This window comes from Typopeltis vanoorti, chromosome 17 (assembly GCF_054136105.1).
Source record: "Typopeltis vanoorti isolate ZY-2024b chromosome 17, IOZ_Tvanoo_1.0, whole genome shotgun sequence".
In the NCBI taxonomy this organism is placed as follows: Eukaryota; Metazoa; Arthropoda; class Arachnida; order Uropygi; family Thelyphonidae; genus Typopeltis; species Typopeltis vanoorti.
The window spans coordinates 35,413,288-35,430,444 of NC_143565.1; the positions used below are offsets into that span (position 1 = coordinate 35,413,288).

The 17,157-nt window shown below is 32.7% G+C and overlaps 1 protein-coding gene across 3 annotated transcripts in view; it reads right to left on the minus strand.

Moving 5' to 3' along the window:
- LOC150097287 (putative RNA-binding protein Luc7-like 1) overlaps positions 1–17,157 on the minus strand; it is a 121,339-nt gene that overhangs the window by 71,437 nt on the left and 32,745 nt on the right. For all 3 annotated transcript variants that reach the window (XM_090407615.1, XM_090407617.1, XM_090407616.1), the window contains one exon: positions 11,306–11,400. In XM_090407615.1, coding sequence (XP_090263741.1) covers positions 11,306–11,400 — 95 coding nt within the window. The remainder of the gene's footprint in view (positions 1–11,305; positions 11,401–17,157) is intronic.

Below are 17,157 nucleotides of genomic sequence, written 5' to 3' on the forward strand. Positions count from 1 at the left end.
ATATAACTCTTTCACACATTCATCATCACAATAACATCCATTTTTAAGGTGGCATCACTATATGCACAGAGGATGGGATGCAGATCCTCAGTATCTTTAGACCCATATCCCTTGTAGTATCCTTAACATAGCAACTAAAAAATATACCAATTATATTCAGTATATGCCTAACTAGCATGCCCTTTAATATGATGCACATCCAGAAAGTAAGGCCCATTCAGTATTTGCCAAATAAGATATGAGAAAGGGGTTGCACAAGCAGAGTGGCTCAGCTAGCTGTTGACCATTTTACTTTCGTTGCATTATCATTTGTCTTCTATTAATAATTTATAAGTACCATGATAAAAAATTCTGCCAGTTGTGAGGCCCCTGTGGTATGATAGTTTTTATTAAAAACTGTATTACAGAAAACAATAGTGCTGCAGAAATTCACCAACAAATGTATAAGGTTTATGAGCCTGACATATGAGTGACAGTAAGATTAGGCAATGGTTTTGTTTGTTTCAAGACTGGCACAGCAGCTAGCCAAGTGCAGTGACAAACAATTTGGTGGAAAGAATAAAACGCAAAAATTCATGTGAATTGTAGTTTCACAAATTTTCTTTCTTTTAAACCCGTGAATTTCAGGCTCAGTCATTCATGAAACAATGACAGAAAAGCTGTGAATCACAAAAAATGCTGACTAATGCTTTTTTTGTGATCCTTAATTTTTGAGGCATTACGGAAATGAAATGTGGATTTTGTACACAAAAGTAGTACAACCGACAATCAATGCAGTGGCACCATTCATTAGTTCTCAACAAAAAAAAAACGATGACCCCCCCCACACACACACACTGTCTTCTGACACCAAAAAGGGATCTTGCTCATCTATTTTCTTCACCAAGGAACCAATTAATGCTGATGTGTATTATGATACACTGAAGAAACTCAGATCAGCAATTTGGAACAAAAGACATGGAATACTGTCATCCAAGATTGCACTTTTGCATGATGATGGGCAGCACACTGCAGTTCAAATTGTTCAGAAAATTCAGAATATTCATAAGTTATTTTAATGGTATTATAACACTAAGCCAACTATTATACAAAAAAGATGCTTATTAACTGGCTTGGAGAGCCTGTGTAGCTCAGTGGATGTGGCGTTTGCACACCATGGCACTTGGCCGCACGAAGGAAGACTTGGTTTCGAGTCTAGTCGGCGACTAGAGGAAATTTTTCTAAGCCTTTTTTCAACCAGTTCCAGAGTTAGTTGATCTCTGGCATGGGCAAGCAGGTTTTTCCTCCCAGAAACTCAAGAAAATTGACCGTAGAACCCACGTTATTTCAGACATTAAATATATTGTGTTAGGGTTAGGGACCACGAGATGGCGGCACATTTGAGCCGTCTCTCTTCACTGTGTACCGCTTAATTAGTGATAGCCTTGGGCCATCTATCTCTGATTGGTACCAGTAGAGATTGAACTGCCCACTCAGTCTCCAAAAGTTAGATAGGGCTAAATGGCCTCACCTACTCCCCATATACGGGAATAAAAAGGTGTTAGCCGATTTTTTTTTTTTTTTTTTTTTAATATTAACTAGCTTATATGTCACTGGGTTTCAAACCAGCACTTTAGAGCATATTATGTGTTTCAGTTAACACAAGAAAATATATAAGTAAAACATTTAAGTTTTAATAGACAAAAGATCTGAAGTCCTATTTTGGTGCCTTCTAATGCTGTAAAACAGAAGTATTACATATTTAGGAGTTCATCTTAAGACAAGTCTCCCAAATTTTTGCCATATGCAACCAATACTTGTTCAGGTTAGGAGAATGCTTCATGGCTGATTAAAAATTAATCTTTCTGATTGGTAACGACTTCCATATAAAGCACATTGGTTTTTGTTCATCTAATCCTGTGTGAAGGGAGAGTGTAAAGAATGGTATAGTCTGCCTAGTCAGACTTGCCATAATAATGATAGCAAACATAATTTTTTATGTTCTCCAAGGCAAATATTAACAAATCTCCCTATCTGTCCATAGTAGCCCAAGTCAGTCACATAGAACTTCATACTCTCCAAGATACACCAGGGGATGAAATTTATCCTGACAAAAGTAGAGATCAGTGTTGCTAATTTAACATGTGGTTTGAGGGTTATATTTTATTAGTGCTTTGGTCATCTTTTCAAATATACTTCAGACAGAAAATATGGTGTTTTGGTCATGAGAGTTTGAGGAGGGAGGAAAAGTAGGGCCATGTAGCATTTTATCTGTTTTATAGGAGATATAGCCATTGGCCAGGAAAGTGTGGCAAAGATATTTTAGTTCAGCAGAAAAAACTACATCATTAGAACAAATAGCCCTAGCTCTCTGTGTAAGTGTTTTTAGAATACCATACTGATGGGCTGGATGATGATATGATTGTTTATGCAGACATCTTCCTGTATGTTGGCTTTCTATTAAAAAATAGATCTGAAAGCTAGGCAACTAACGTATCAAGAAAGAGCAAACAGTTATTAGATTCTTTTTCTACTGTAAACTGAATTTTTAGGCGTTGGCTGTTTAAGTAAATAAGAACCCAAAGCTATCTTTTTCCATGGGGCCAAATGACAAACACAAAGCAACCACACTAAGGAGTTGTATGTAGCTATGGTAAGTATTCTGTTTTTGAAATGTTCCATGTAGAAGTTAGCTAAAGTGTGGGATGGGGGGGGGGGGGGGGAACAACAGCAGTACCATTAGTCAGCCATGGTTATGAAGCATTCTAACCTGAAAAGTATGAGTACATTAATTTGTCAAAAATTTGGGAGACCTAAGATCAACTCCTACACAGCTGTAATATACTTTTTTACAACATTGGAGAGCACCAAAATAGGACTTTGGATCTTTTCTGCATTACAATTTGAATTGTTTCACTTGCTTATTATTACATATTAATTGAAACATATGTTCTGAAGATGTTGGTTTAAAATTAAATCCAGCAAAATAAGCCACTTAATAAACATTTATTTTATAATTTATTTGATTTGGTGTTATAATACCATTAAAACAAGTTATGAATAATGTTCAATACCTAAGCTTGCATATTAAAGTAGCAAATTCAGAAGTCTGGATTCAGAAATCAACCACCAACCCTACAAGCCCCAAACCTCATGCCAAGTGAATAAGTCTTATTCCTGCATATAAAGCAGTGGCTCCCATCTCAGCACTTTGAAGATGAGCAACTCAAGAATAGCATGACTTGGTGGTTGAACTCACTGGCAGCAGAGTTTTTTTTTTTTTTTTTTATTATGTAGGTATGAAGCTGGTGACAATACCGAAAATGTCTGGAAGTCAATGGAGACTATGTGGAAAAATAAAGTATATATGTAGGTATTTTAGTATATTTTTTTTTCTCTGCCAGTTTTTAATTCTAGACCAGACTTAACTTTCTGAACACGCCTTGTATATACTATCCATTAAGAAAATTTACGATGAATAGTCTGCATAGCTCTGCAGAAATTGCATTTGCATTCATGTCATTAGGTTGTCTGAAGGAAGAGCATTCTAAATTCAATTCTAGTTGGCAACTAGAGGAACTTTTTCTAAGTGTTTCTTCAACCTTTTTCTGGAGTTAATGTACCTCTGGCATGGACATGCAGGATTTTTTCCTCAAGGAAACTCAGATTTATAATTCAAAAAAAAGAAAATTAGATGTAGAACCTACACTATTTTGGACTACTGCATTAGAGTTAGAAACTATGAAATGGAAGCAGTTGTCTGCTATACTCTCTTTGCCATATGCATTCAAAATCACTGATAGTTTGGGCCAGCTATCTATTGGCCAAGGGTGGAAACAGCTTGCCCCTCAGTCTCCAAAAGTTAGGGCTAAAATGGCCTTACTCCCTTTGGGGAATAAGTGAATTTAAATCCAAACATAACCATTTCATTTTTCATCAATAGAAATGGTATGATTACTTCAACTAAATATCAATTCTCCTTGGTGAAGAAAATACCCATAATGATTTAATCTCCACAGGATAATCATCTACAATCAAGAACTGTAGTTTTTATACTAGGAGTGTAATCAAAAGCTCCCATAGCTCAGTTGGTATAGACCAAGCCCTGGGTTCGACTCCAGTCCATGATGTGAGGAACCTTTATCTGGTCTCTTTGAACTAAAGGTGAGTTAGCCAGAAAAAACCCTCATACAGAGATAGAGAGGTTTTTTCACCCAGAAACTTGGGTTTTTCGTCCCTCAGAACAGGCAAACTGGTCTGTGAACACACCCACACACATGGATCTACAGTCATAAAATACATACTTAATCCCTCATTTGGAGGGCTCAACCAGTCTTAGGAGACAGTTGAGAAAAGGGGGAGAGAAAGAATCCCAGACAAATAAAAATCAAAAGCTCATACTTTATTATTTTGGCCATCTGCTTTTATTTATGCTAGCCTTGGTTCATTTTCAAATTAATCAGTAACCAGGATCTTTATTTAAAACTCTCCAACAGCTAATTACTAATCAACAAGTTCTTCATGCACTAGCTCAAAAGAAACATGTTTTAGTAAATAAGAGGAAATGTATAACTGATTTTAAAAACTGAACTTTACAATTAAAACTGAATCTACAGAACTTTAAAATCTGTATAAGCACATTAATACTACTGATTAATATTGCCTGCCTGGCTGGCAAAGTGATTAACACATCTGCTTTCCAACCAACAAGCTACAGGTTTGCATCTCATCATGGGAATCAATGTTTGTGAATGTCTCTCAGGTACAACATTCCCTCTTAAACTGCATGCACATATGAGGCTGTGCAGGCATATATCTCCTGATTATTGACAAAGACACTAAAAATTTTTTAGTGTTTTTGTCACATTAATCAAATTAATCTGCTGTTTACATTAATCACTATATTAATATAAACAGCAGATCACTTGTGTATGATTTTTAAGTGACTTCACCAAGATGTGAAAGTGTACACTACAAATATTGGTTGCAAGACAATCGTCATGGCTAAATTGAAATTTCATTTAGCTGAATAAAAATATGCAACTTCTTTTTTTTATAATTATGGGAGATTATAAATAAAAAGGATGCTCTGCACTTTGTTTTTTTTTTTTTGAAAGAAACTATTCCTCCCATATCCTCCTCTAATGGTTTGACCAGGCTATCCCAAATGCTTCTGAGAAGACTTGTGTATTTACTTTCCTTGCTTTATTTAAGTGAGATGAATTTTCTCACCTGATGCAAGACCAACACTCCTTATTGGAGGCCTGAAGCAGCTTGAAAAAAAGTTAAATGTTTAGTCTCTAGAGCCAGGTTTCTAGACTATGTAAAAAAAAAAAAATAGCTTCCCCACACATACTGCATACTATAGGTTTACAGTCTTTCACAGATGGGAGAATAATTAGAGAACAATTCCAATAAGTAAAATTCTTCTGTCATACATGCCAGCACAGCAAATCTGATTTCCAAACTAGCATATATTTGAAGTATGTCACAGATCCATAAAAATAACAGCATATGTAGTAATTTACACCCTAATGGGGAAATGTAAAAACACATGCTAAATCAGGCAGTTTATTACAAATATCACTACTAGGAACTTCTGTAATGAGCTTTCATGATTTATCCATTATAAGGCAAAGATAATACCAAATTTGCTGCACATTATAATGGCAAGCTTCATTTATCTTTAATCAAAATATCATATCGTTATTCATCACAAGGCCTCAAAAAGTTGTATTATTAACAATAAAACACGTTTTACCAAGAGATGCCACATCATGATTGGTGACCACAGGTTCATACAACTCTTCCATGCACGATGACTCCTTCAAGGGAAAACGACAGAGGTCATCACTATATTGTCAAGTTACTTTCTAAAACTTATATAATTATACAATATTTTAAATAAATAACAAGAAACTTATATAGAAAAGACTATCAATCTTTCTTCAAAGTGAAATATTTAAAATACATGCGTCTCTGAAACACTAACTGTATCACCATTAACATTTATATCCAGTTCTGTAACCCATACCTAAATTGCATATTAGGTTATGTGGTGAAAAGCACTATCTACAAGGAACAACTTATGTTAAATAAAGCTGTCTCAAAAAACAGCATTTAAGAATTTATGCATTAAAAAATGTTTTCATAACTTACCAGCACACCTTTCAGACCTTACCCTGGTGTCAGCATTGCCCCAATCAATGTTTGAAAAATGTTTGGAATTAGTAAATTTTTCCTTCTGTATGATCTTGTAAGTCATATGAAGAGAGGGACAGACTAACAAAAAGGCACAATATATACATATTAAATATGATGAAGCGATGTAAGTTCATCTAAAAACCAAGCCCATGACAAATTTGTAGGAAGAACAAACTCATGTCAGAATAAAGTTTATCGTCTGAATCTTTAATTTGAGTCTACTCCATTTTTATCCAATATGTGGTTCAAATCCTAGAGAAAAAGTACTTGTTCCATTATAAAAGTTAAAAATTGTGATTCTTCATTCACATTTAAATAAAACATTACACCATTATAACACCATTACTTAAAATATAAACTTTGAGCTGATAAATTCCATATCTGAAAACATTAGCATGTTTTCACTTTTATCTGTCATGGTATTATATACATTACAAAGGATGAAATTTGATTTTTTCCCCTTTCAATCTATACTACTTGAAAGAACTTAACTGCACTCATTCTTTTTTTTTTTTTTTTTTTTTTTTTTTATGATCCCAAATGCATTGAAATAACTTAAGAACCAAAATAGGCCAATGATTATGTAATCATAATGTACATTTTCTGCTTCAAAACACAGAATAAATATACTAAATGGCAATTTTTTTTTTTTTTTTTTTTTTTTTAAATGAGAAAAATAAAAGATTAATTCATATTTTGAAATCAATATTTTCATTTCCTATCCTGGTTAGCTGAGTGGATAGCATCTCCACTCTGCAACAACCAACAGGCTCCCTGTTTGAATCTTACTCTTATGTAAGAGATAAATTTCATTGCCTGGGTACACTAACTTGCTTGCTTGCTAGAAGCCTAAAGCACTCAAAAAAAAGTCATGTTTGGTCTCTAGAGCAGGAAATTCAGGATTTTATCTTTACCCCAGGTTCACAACCTTTTAAGGATGGATTTCACATAAAAATAAATCCACAGCTCCTAGAGTAGCTGATGTTGGGCAGAATCTAAAGTGAAATTTCACTAGGACAGAATCAGAAGTGTGATCTGACAACCACATGTCATAAAATCATTAATACCATGTGCAAATTGGCAGTGAAATAACTTGCTTGACATATATTGTATGTATATATATAACTTGAACCAAACAAAAATGAGCTCAAAGGAATTGGCTTCAGACTACATCTGAATGAAGACAAAAGTTTAAAAAACAATGAACAGTTATTCAGACTAATGGTGACACATTTTAAGTATAAGTATTCAAAAATGTAAAAAGGAAAAGAAACATTTAAAAAGTAATTATCTGAAAACTGAATTAATAACACGAATTAGTGTGTGTGTGTGTAAATGCTTAACATGCATCTCAACAGCGAACAAATTTCAGTTTGTTTTCTTTATAAATGAGTCTAGTCATGATTGTTAAAGAGCAAGAATTTTTTTAGCATTTTTAATGCAGGACAAAACTAATGCATGACTAACAATTGAATGTTTGAAGTTTATTAATAACTGATAACAGTGGTGCTTAATCCAAAAGAGTCCAGAATTTGGTTGTTGGAAATTTAATAAAGAAATAATGAAAGAGAATGGAAGAAAAAAAATTGGGGTATATAGAAAGAGAAAAGCTGATTAAGATGGACACAGACAATGCTTGGAATTACAGTTGAGTAACTAAGGTTGAGGTAGTACCTTATGTCCATAAATTAAATTTATTCTTCAGACCAGTTTGTGTTGAAGGATGAAAAACTAGTTTCCAGGAGGAAATACAAGGCATTTCATACGAAACTTGCTAACTCACCTTCAACTGAAGAAACTTAAAAAGGTTCTTCACATCCTAGAGAGAAGACTGAAAGAACACCCACATGCATGATTTATTATATATATAGAAAACAGAAAGTTAAAATGAAAATAACCATGAAGAATCAACACGTGTGGCTACAAGAAACACTACCTAAACTGCCTATTATGTAAAACAATCTGATAATCAGAACATGCTTCTAAAACTTATTCCAGAATGCTTTGAGAAAGTAGCAAAACAAATTTAAAACTAATTTTAAGATGTACTCCATAAGTAATTACTATATTTAAAGAAATTCTACAAAATATTCCAGTTAAGATTAAAATACACAGTACTGAAAAAAAAAAAAAGCAGGATATCCTGAAGTCCTCCGTCAACTACACAGAGCTTGGAAGAAAATTGACTTCTCCAACCAATCAATATTTTGAAACTGGGTATATGAACAACTGTGCTAATAATTAGGTGTGCTACTGAAGTGCCTGACAGTACAGATTTCATCTTTCACAATTCAAAGTGTTGCATCTGGTGAACAAAACTAGTCTCAAAAAATTGAGGCAAAAAAAAAAAGTTGCCATGTACATTTAATGAGGAAAGTGGTGCAAGAAACTATGATCTTTTCAAAGAGAAGAAAGAGCTTTTGTAATAAGACTCACTATGCTGAAATAACTTCAAATTATTAAAAACTAAAATCATATAATCTAAGAAAAAAAATTTAAAACTAGGAAGCTTGATTACATAACAGCACAGAAAGCTGCTAAGCAGAATATCATGCTCTGAAGTCTAATAGGACATGTATAATTCTTGAAATGTTATTTATACTTGTCTTTATATTTGCCAAACAAAAACCAACAAATTCATGATTATTTTAATGTAAACCTGAATATGGCAAAATGTCAAAAACACACCAGGGAAATTTTTAAGACAAAAAACTGCTCATTAAAAATTCAAATATTCTAGAGATTGATCCCCACGAAAAATCATTTAAATAAAATAATGCATACAGTAAATGACAATATTATTTTTGTGTATGTGAATTTGTATATACAAGACTTATGTTTAAACTATGTTCATGCTGAATAAATGTTCTTTTACTTAATGACTGATTTTTTGCACTTTTGTAATATGCAATATACAGGATAAGTTTGTATTTTCTAGATTCAATAAAAAGTGAATATTTTGGCACCCATTAAAGTGGTAATGTGAATGTATTATTGGTTAGTGCTTCTCCTTAGAAATTAAGAACAAGAGGTGCAGAAAACATTTAAAAATCTGAACTGGAAAAAATAAGTTATAATAAAGAAAAGTAGCTAAATAATCACTAACAGCATTAGTGATATAGAAAGTAAAAAAGATTAAATGTAAACTGAAAAAACAAAAATATAATAAATATATTAAAAAAAAACAAAAACAGTACAGATGGGAAAACTGACATCACTAGTAACTTCTTGCATTTACTTCGAAGAAAATATTATTATAGAGGGCTATGAGGAAGAAATTATACAAAGAAGAATTTGGTTAGAATTTGAAAAACAATGAAAATACCCAAAGAAGTTATCTCAACATACCTTAAAAGAAAATTTCAAGAGCTGCACACTTCTTATCATGATGTATACAAGTGAAATACTTTGACCAAAGAAATGACTAACAGGCAACTACAGAATTATTTGGATTAGAGCTCAAACCAAGATGAGACATAACAGCTTAAAAAGAGCAAAATAGCAAAAAAGACAGGATATATTGCAAGAGGCAACAATAAGAAATGAACAAGAATATCTCAAAAGATGAAAAGAACCAAAAGACAATGAGATTGCTGAAGTCCAGTAACACAGAAAAGCTCACAGTAGAGGAATATGGAAGCCTTCATCCAGCAGTGGACCCAGAAAATGAATGATAAAGGAGTACTCTTCCCCCCCACCTCCTCATTTTCATAACAGAAAAATTTTCCTTGTGGATATTCCTCAAGAATAATACATTCAGGAATAGCTTGCATACAAACCTGGTTGGTTTGGTATATAGCAGACCTGCTCTCCAACTAACCTGTGGGTTTAAATCCACAACACATCATGGATGTCAGAAGTCATTAGGTGGTAAATTAATTCCTGTGTCTTGTATGAGACTACTTTGCTTTGCGTAATGGATGTCTGAAGTGACTAAAAAAGTTTCACATTTGAACTCTAGAGCAGAGCTTCTGAATTATTCTGCCATAGTCTATCCATGGTACTAACATACTTTCAAATATTCAAGTGGGCTAAAAGGATGCATACATAAATAACCCATAATGCAGCTAAAAGTAAATAACAGCTACTGTGAAATATTAGGAGGAAGGAAAAGAATGCTAACTACAATTTCAGCAGGCATCTGCACACAGTATTATTTTGAAGACCTGAATAAACTTTAAACAGAATACAATATATATGAGAACTAAGAATATGAACCAACTCAAATTTACATTATTCTATACTTATCTAGCTTCTTTAGTAATAATAACTGCTTATGTCAATATTCCCTAACTTGGAAACAGTAAATATTCAAGAAACTACCTTATATCTATTTCAAAACTGGTTATTTTCCACAGAAAAGCTGAGCAAGAAATATTTACTGCAGAATTCAAGAGCCATCTTATGTTTGCTTTCTAATATATGGAAGAAATTCAACATTATTGATATGCCTATCATAATAATGAATGTTATACAAATGACATATACAGCTATTATTTTTAATGTTAGCTGTTTATAATAATCTAATTAAAGCTTAATTCGAAATAAACATTTTTAACCAGTTTGTATATAGCACTCGTCATATCTTACATATTTTGCCATAGATTAGCATTTCTAAATTATTGTATATATTGGTTCTTTATTTAATCTCAATGTGATAAAATGGTTTCTAGATTAATAGAAATATCTTTGTGCTATTTCTGAAGCAATTTTTTTGAAATTGGTGTAGTATACAAAGATTATAAAAATAATTATGAAGCAGTTATCTTAATGATATATTTGAACTATTACAGAAATCTTTACTTTCACTTATTAGTGAAAATCTATTTTTGTATTTAGGTTCATATCACTTCAAAATTTAGAAAATGATGATTTTTATGTATGTATTACGAAGTTTTAGTAAGTATATTTTGTGCATATCTTATTAACTAATTCAAATCTCATCCTTGATAATGACTCCATGATTGCCTTTGGGAAAACAGGAATCCTGGCTATATTTTTGAAATCCAACTAGGCACATATTATTCAACATGTAGATTCCTAATCAGAACACAATTTAGAGGGAGGGAAAAAATAATAAGACTTAGTAAAAAAAAGTGCTCAGTGCTTCAACTATACTTACCGTTGCTGCTAATATTTCATGGGGACAACAACCAAGTAAAAAGCTTTTACAAACACGTGGATCTGTGAAATGTACCTTAAAACGATTGTTCTCACCTGAAGAAAAAATTTATAACATATTTTTAGTCTCAATTCCATGTTTACAATAATTTCAAAATGTTTGAATAGTAATGAAACATACAAATATTATTTTTTATCCTCTTTAAGATGGAATGGAAAACAAAAATTTGCATTTATTGATTCTTTCAAAAATAAATTACATCCATTTGAACAAAATGGCTTTAATAATAAATATTCCTCATTTTTTAGGTGATGGAAGTAGTATCAAAAACATCCTGGTTCAAAATTCAAGTAATATTTGATAACTGACAAAATTTACTATGACCATTTATGCAATTAATGGTTTTTCAAAGTCATTATCAATGTAGAGAATGATCTTAAACAGAGCCTTTCACAATGTATCCCTCATTCTATACAAATATGTCATAACCCATTAAGGTGTTATCAGAAAACTAAACAGTTTTCACTACATGCAGATAAACTTTGAAAAGCAGGTTAAATATGAAAATTTAAATCCCCAGACATAACCCTGCTATAGGTTCTGCAACCTATCATGTAGAAGTGGAGAAGGAAAAAAGAAAAAAAAATCTAGTCTACAGCTGAATTTAAAGTTAGCTTAAATTTTATAATAAAATCATGTAAATTCAGGGAAAATAATAAATTATATATGTTTAGAAATATGTGATCTCTTGTTTGTTTTGTACTTATCATTTCATGAAAATTTCTGGTGTAAGGATAATGTAAACAGATGTCTTGAAAAAGTAAAAGAAATTACTGCCTCATGGCTTGTTCTCTCTGAACAGGGGGGGGAGGTACATTTTATCACCTGAGGTGATATTTGCCTTAGGTGTAATAAGTTATCAATTACAGTTTCGAGTTCAAAGCATTCAAATATTTTGATATTGGATATCAGGTTACAAATGGAATATCAAGATTATTTCTCACTCTCCGAGAAATATTAAGCAGATTATGTTGTATACAACTATCAAAGATATTTAAATACTTCAGAAGCAAATAAAATTTTTAAGAATATGTATTTAGACATTATATAACATTTCAGACTATAAACCTACCCATCTTCTAATGAAGAAAGAAAAATCAACATAACAGCTCCATAAATACATAGCAACTTATGTTTAAGTCCCCCTCTCCAAAAACAGAAACCTCCTTTTGGAAACAAGAAAGGAAAAGTTAACTAAAAAGTTATGTCGGAAATTTCTACACCATCCTCAATTATTTCAATTTGTTGAATTTTTAAATCTTCAATTAACTTGCATGTTATTTTGAAGATTAACTATACTACTAATCCACTAGCAAATCAATGAAGTCATTTAATATCTATCTGCTAGTTTTAATCCAAATAGAATAAAGAAGTTAACAAAACAGACAAATTTAGACCTTCAATCTTTTATAAATTCAAATCCAAGATTATCAAAAATGTATCAAAATTTGTGATCAGAAATGTAGTGTAGCAATGACTGAGAATATTCATTCCATTCCTAGCAAAATTACAAGTCAAGATTATCAAGAATCTTGTTGAAAAATAAAACTAGCAGAATTTTTATTTATTCAGATATTTTTTTAAAAAAAGTAACATTAATTCAATCCATTATGACTGTTTATTTATTTAAAAAAACATACTACTGTGTATAATTACAAAAACTTTAAAATCACATTACTGGATATGTGAAACCCTTCTTTCATTTGTTAAATAGTATGCATCACTCATTAAATGGCTTGCAAGAATAACTACTGTTTATGAGTAAATTTAAAATTACCAACTCAACATTTCAACCTTTGCATTCAAGGCTGTCCATATAACAATAAAAGTTGATAATTGCAATGATAAATTTGATTTACTCATGTATTGTCTAGTCCAAATTTAAGTTTAAAATATTTGTCTTTAATTTTGTAATTTAAAATATTTATGTCTTTTTAAAAAATTATTTCAAAATCACATTTAGAGAATGTTTAATGCTGCCTACTGTTCAGTGCAATGATTAGTTATGCTTGCATCCCTCATGTGACCTACAGCATCACATCATCCACACTAAGACTAGCCATGGAAAAAAGTACACGAGTTAATACATCATGAGCAAGAAGATAAGTTAGTGCTGCTGAATGTTGTATATTATACACAGATGAAAAATTAAGTTAAAAATTACATGGAAATTAAACAATGATTCAAAATGTGAACACAAAGTGTAGTCAAATACAATACAAAATGAACCAAACGAATAAGTATGCTTTCCAGGGAAAGAAGCATAAATATCCCAAAGTTCAGCAAACATTCTAGTATATAATACACATTACAAGATCAGGCTATACTAAGACTACTGAAATTCTACAACTAAGACAAATCAAATATTCCAGCAAAGGAATTGCAATTTTAAAACTAAATTTGTCATTTCATGCACTTTTCATTAACCTGACATAAATACAAGAGCAAAATTCCATTTCAGAGACACATATTAACATCAAGAAAGCATAAAAATTCTCTCTTCTAAGTAATACAGATCAAATGCTGTTATGGTCTGATATACCATAGAATGTGAGTCAATAGTAGAGGACTGGTGACAGAAGCAAACAACTGGCACAGAGAAACAAAATCACACTGTTACGCTAGGCATAGCAGATAAAAGTAGATGTAAACTTCTACTGTACATTGTGTTTAAATAAACAACCATGCCCAGTGAATATTTCCACCCTTGCCTATGGCACAAGAAGTTAGTTACTCACTGCTTGATACCATACAGTGTAGGAGACATTAAGATTGCTGTGGAGGTGTTGATGCTGATCCTGGACAGTTTCTATGGGCATCACCCAAATGATAAGGTGAAGACAAATGAAAAGCAAAGTGCAAATCTTGTCATAATACCCGGAGATATGAGAATATTACAACAATGGCACAATACTTGTTGCTCTCTATGACTATGACCAAGATAAGTCAGCTGCTTTGTCAAAGGCTTGTTAATGGATTTCATGGGTTTGGCATATTATTCCAGGTACAATCTCTAAGATTTAAAAGTGATAAAATTTCTAATGCACTAGATGCAGAAGATAACTATATAATAACCTCACAAGGAACAACAGAATTAGAGTGTAAATGACGATAAAAGATGAATGAGCTACTGACAAAGGCCTGTTTTAATTTTAATAAAAAGTCTATTTCAATGTGTTATAATTTGATCTATATAGGTTTCGTATAATCATAATTTTCCACTCCTTTGTATGCTCATTGTTACAGAAAACATTATGAACATGAGCAAGAGGCATGTATTAAAGTGGTACCCTTCTAATTTTCTTTCAATTTGAACACAGCAGAAAGCATGCATGTCACATCAGTGAGTGAACAGTAGTAGTCCAATTCCATGCAAGTGTGCTGCTAGTCACATGAACACAGAATACAGTTCAAAACGACAGTTCTTATAGATGCACATATAAAGCAGAGCAGTAAATGAATTCCTTAATGCAAAAAATGCGAGCAAAACAGAAATTCATATCCATCTAAAAAATTCTATAGACTATTCAATCTATAGACAATTCACTATAGATTCCATTCACCTCTCTGAAGGATATACTTGCAGATGACAAGGAGCTAAAACAAGTTGTTCATGACAGCGAATTGTCCCTCAGTTATGAGGGACAATATACTTTAACACCCATTATAACACAAACTATGTTTAACCTGCTTATGTTTTCAAAGAGAAAATTCAGCAAGAAAAGTAGGATAAAAGCGTTAGTATGCAGTGCAAGACTCAAATAATGCAAATAATTTTATCATGTCCTTGCCTTACATATCACTTCAACTTATTCTTGCCCATCTTTGGTGTCATATGGTTATCATCAAGTAGTAGAGAATAACCATACAATTTAAGAACTACAAGAATGTGTCTTTTTCAATGCAGACAACTTCAGAACCATCATCAAAATCCAATAGACAGTATGCATTCATAAATAAAAAAAAATAAAAAAAATGCAAGGTGTTCATCAGCGGAGTTACCTCCTAGATTTGGCAAGATATAACCCCAATCATTGCTATTTCGGTTCAAATATATGGATAAGCTCAGGTGTTAGCAGCTATTCAGTGGTTTTGCAGTATAATTTGCAATACTCAAGGAACAAAATAAGAAATTTAGCTGCTAACATTTTGTTGCTTGATATCCAGCATCTTCAGAGCACAAATGGTTTTTATAGTGCCCAGGCAACAGTCATTATTGGGAACAATTTGAAACTATAACAGACAAATGAACTCAAGTCGTAACTAGTGCTCTCGACTTTGGATAAAAAGAAATTAAGTTTTATGTTGATGTTAAAATGACTGTCGCCCAGATTTTTGGGCTGAGATTTGAGAAAGTTTCCTACTACTGCTGATTCAAAACACACTTTCTAAGTTGGAAAGACTGTTTCTGGAGACCTCTATGGAGCAATTCACAGTAATCCAGTGCAAAGAAGTATCTAAAAACACAGTCTGCCAGGTCCATAAAGACAGGAGAATATGCATTTATGTTCTCTAAATAAGATGTCAACAGACTGTCTCAACAATAAGCCAAGTCATTAGATAAAAGGCACTTTGTACACTCATGGATATGATGGATGAGGGTAGCTAGTTTGATGAATGCAGTGTACAGCTTATTTATTAAGCATCCTAGTTATCTTTTTGAATGTATCCTTGCAATATTAAAGTGATGTCGGAAAACATCAAAATGGGAAACTGGATAATGACTTATTTGTGCAGAAGATTTTCCTAAGGAAAAAGTGAAGGAATTTTTCAAGTTACAGAAGACAGCTGAACACAATGAAAAAGTTGGTTCTTATACATCTAAACAAGATAAAATTAATACCAGAAATTATTATTATGTAACACCGTCAGGAAGTCCAAAGACTCATCAAGGGAGGGCAACTCTACAACTCTCTATCTCCACCAACCATAACTAACTTCATCTACTGCCGACCACCCCCCACGACTAGTATTTTCACAGACAATCACAAACATCCATGCCCACGGCGGGATTCGAACCCGCAGCCTTTTGGCTGGAGAGGGGATATGCTAACCACTCAGCCAACAGGCCGGTCAAGAGAAATGACTGGGGAAATTCTGGAAAAAAAAGCTAGCTAATAATAATGGTAAATACTGCCTGATTTTCTGTCCAGGACATGGATAAGTCATTAATACCGTGCTTCAACAAATATATACAAAAATCGCGTGGAAAGAAGAGTGCCAGAAATAAAAATCTCATCAACTATGTTACTGTTGACAGTGATGTCATCACATGGTTCAGGATGCAAGAGTACACACAGGATTAGAAATGGGAAGGGATCATTTAAGTTTGGAGCAGAATAAAATTGCTACATGAAGGAAGATGTGAGCAAGATTTTTTTGCATGGAGAGCAATGGATGATTGGAATGCAATACCTGCAAGTGTCGTGAGTGCAGTGAATGTATTTAAGTCATCATACCTGGACTTAAAAGCATTCACTGCACTCATGACACTTTCAGGCATTGCATGTGAGACTTCTGCCCAAGTTCTCTTGACTTCACAGAGGCCTGATGATAATTACTATCATGAAAAGTAAAACTAGTTCAAGCTGCATTTCAAGGTGAGCTGAAGACTCAAATACACAAACAATATTCAATAAAAATGAAAATGTTGAGACAAGAATCAAACCTGGAAGACTAACAAACTCTGGGAAAATTGACAGATTCAACCAGTAAAGCAGGTGGTGAATTCTAGATGACTGGAGTACAGCTCTCATAACCCATCTATAAAACAAAAGGAAATAAAACTGAAT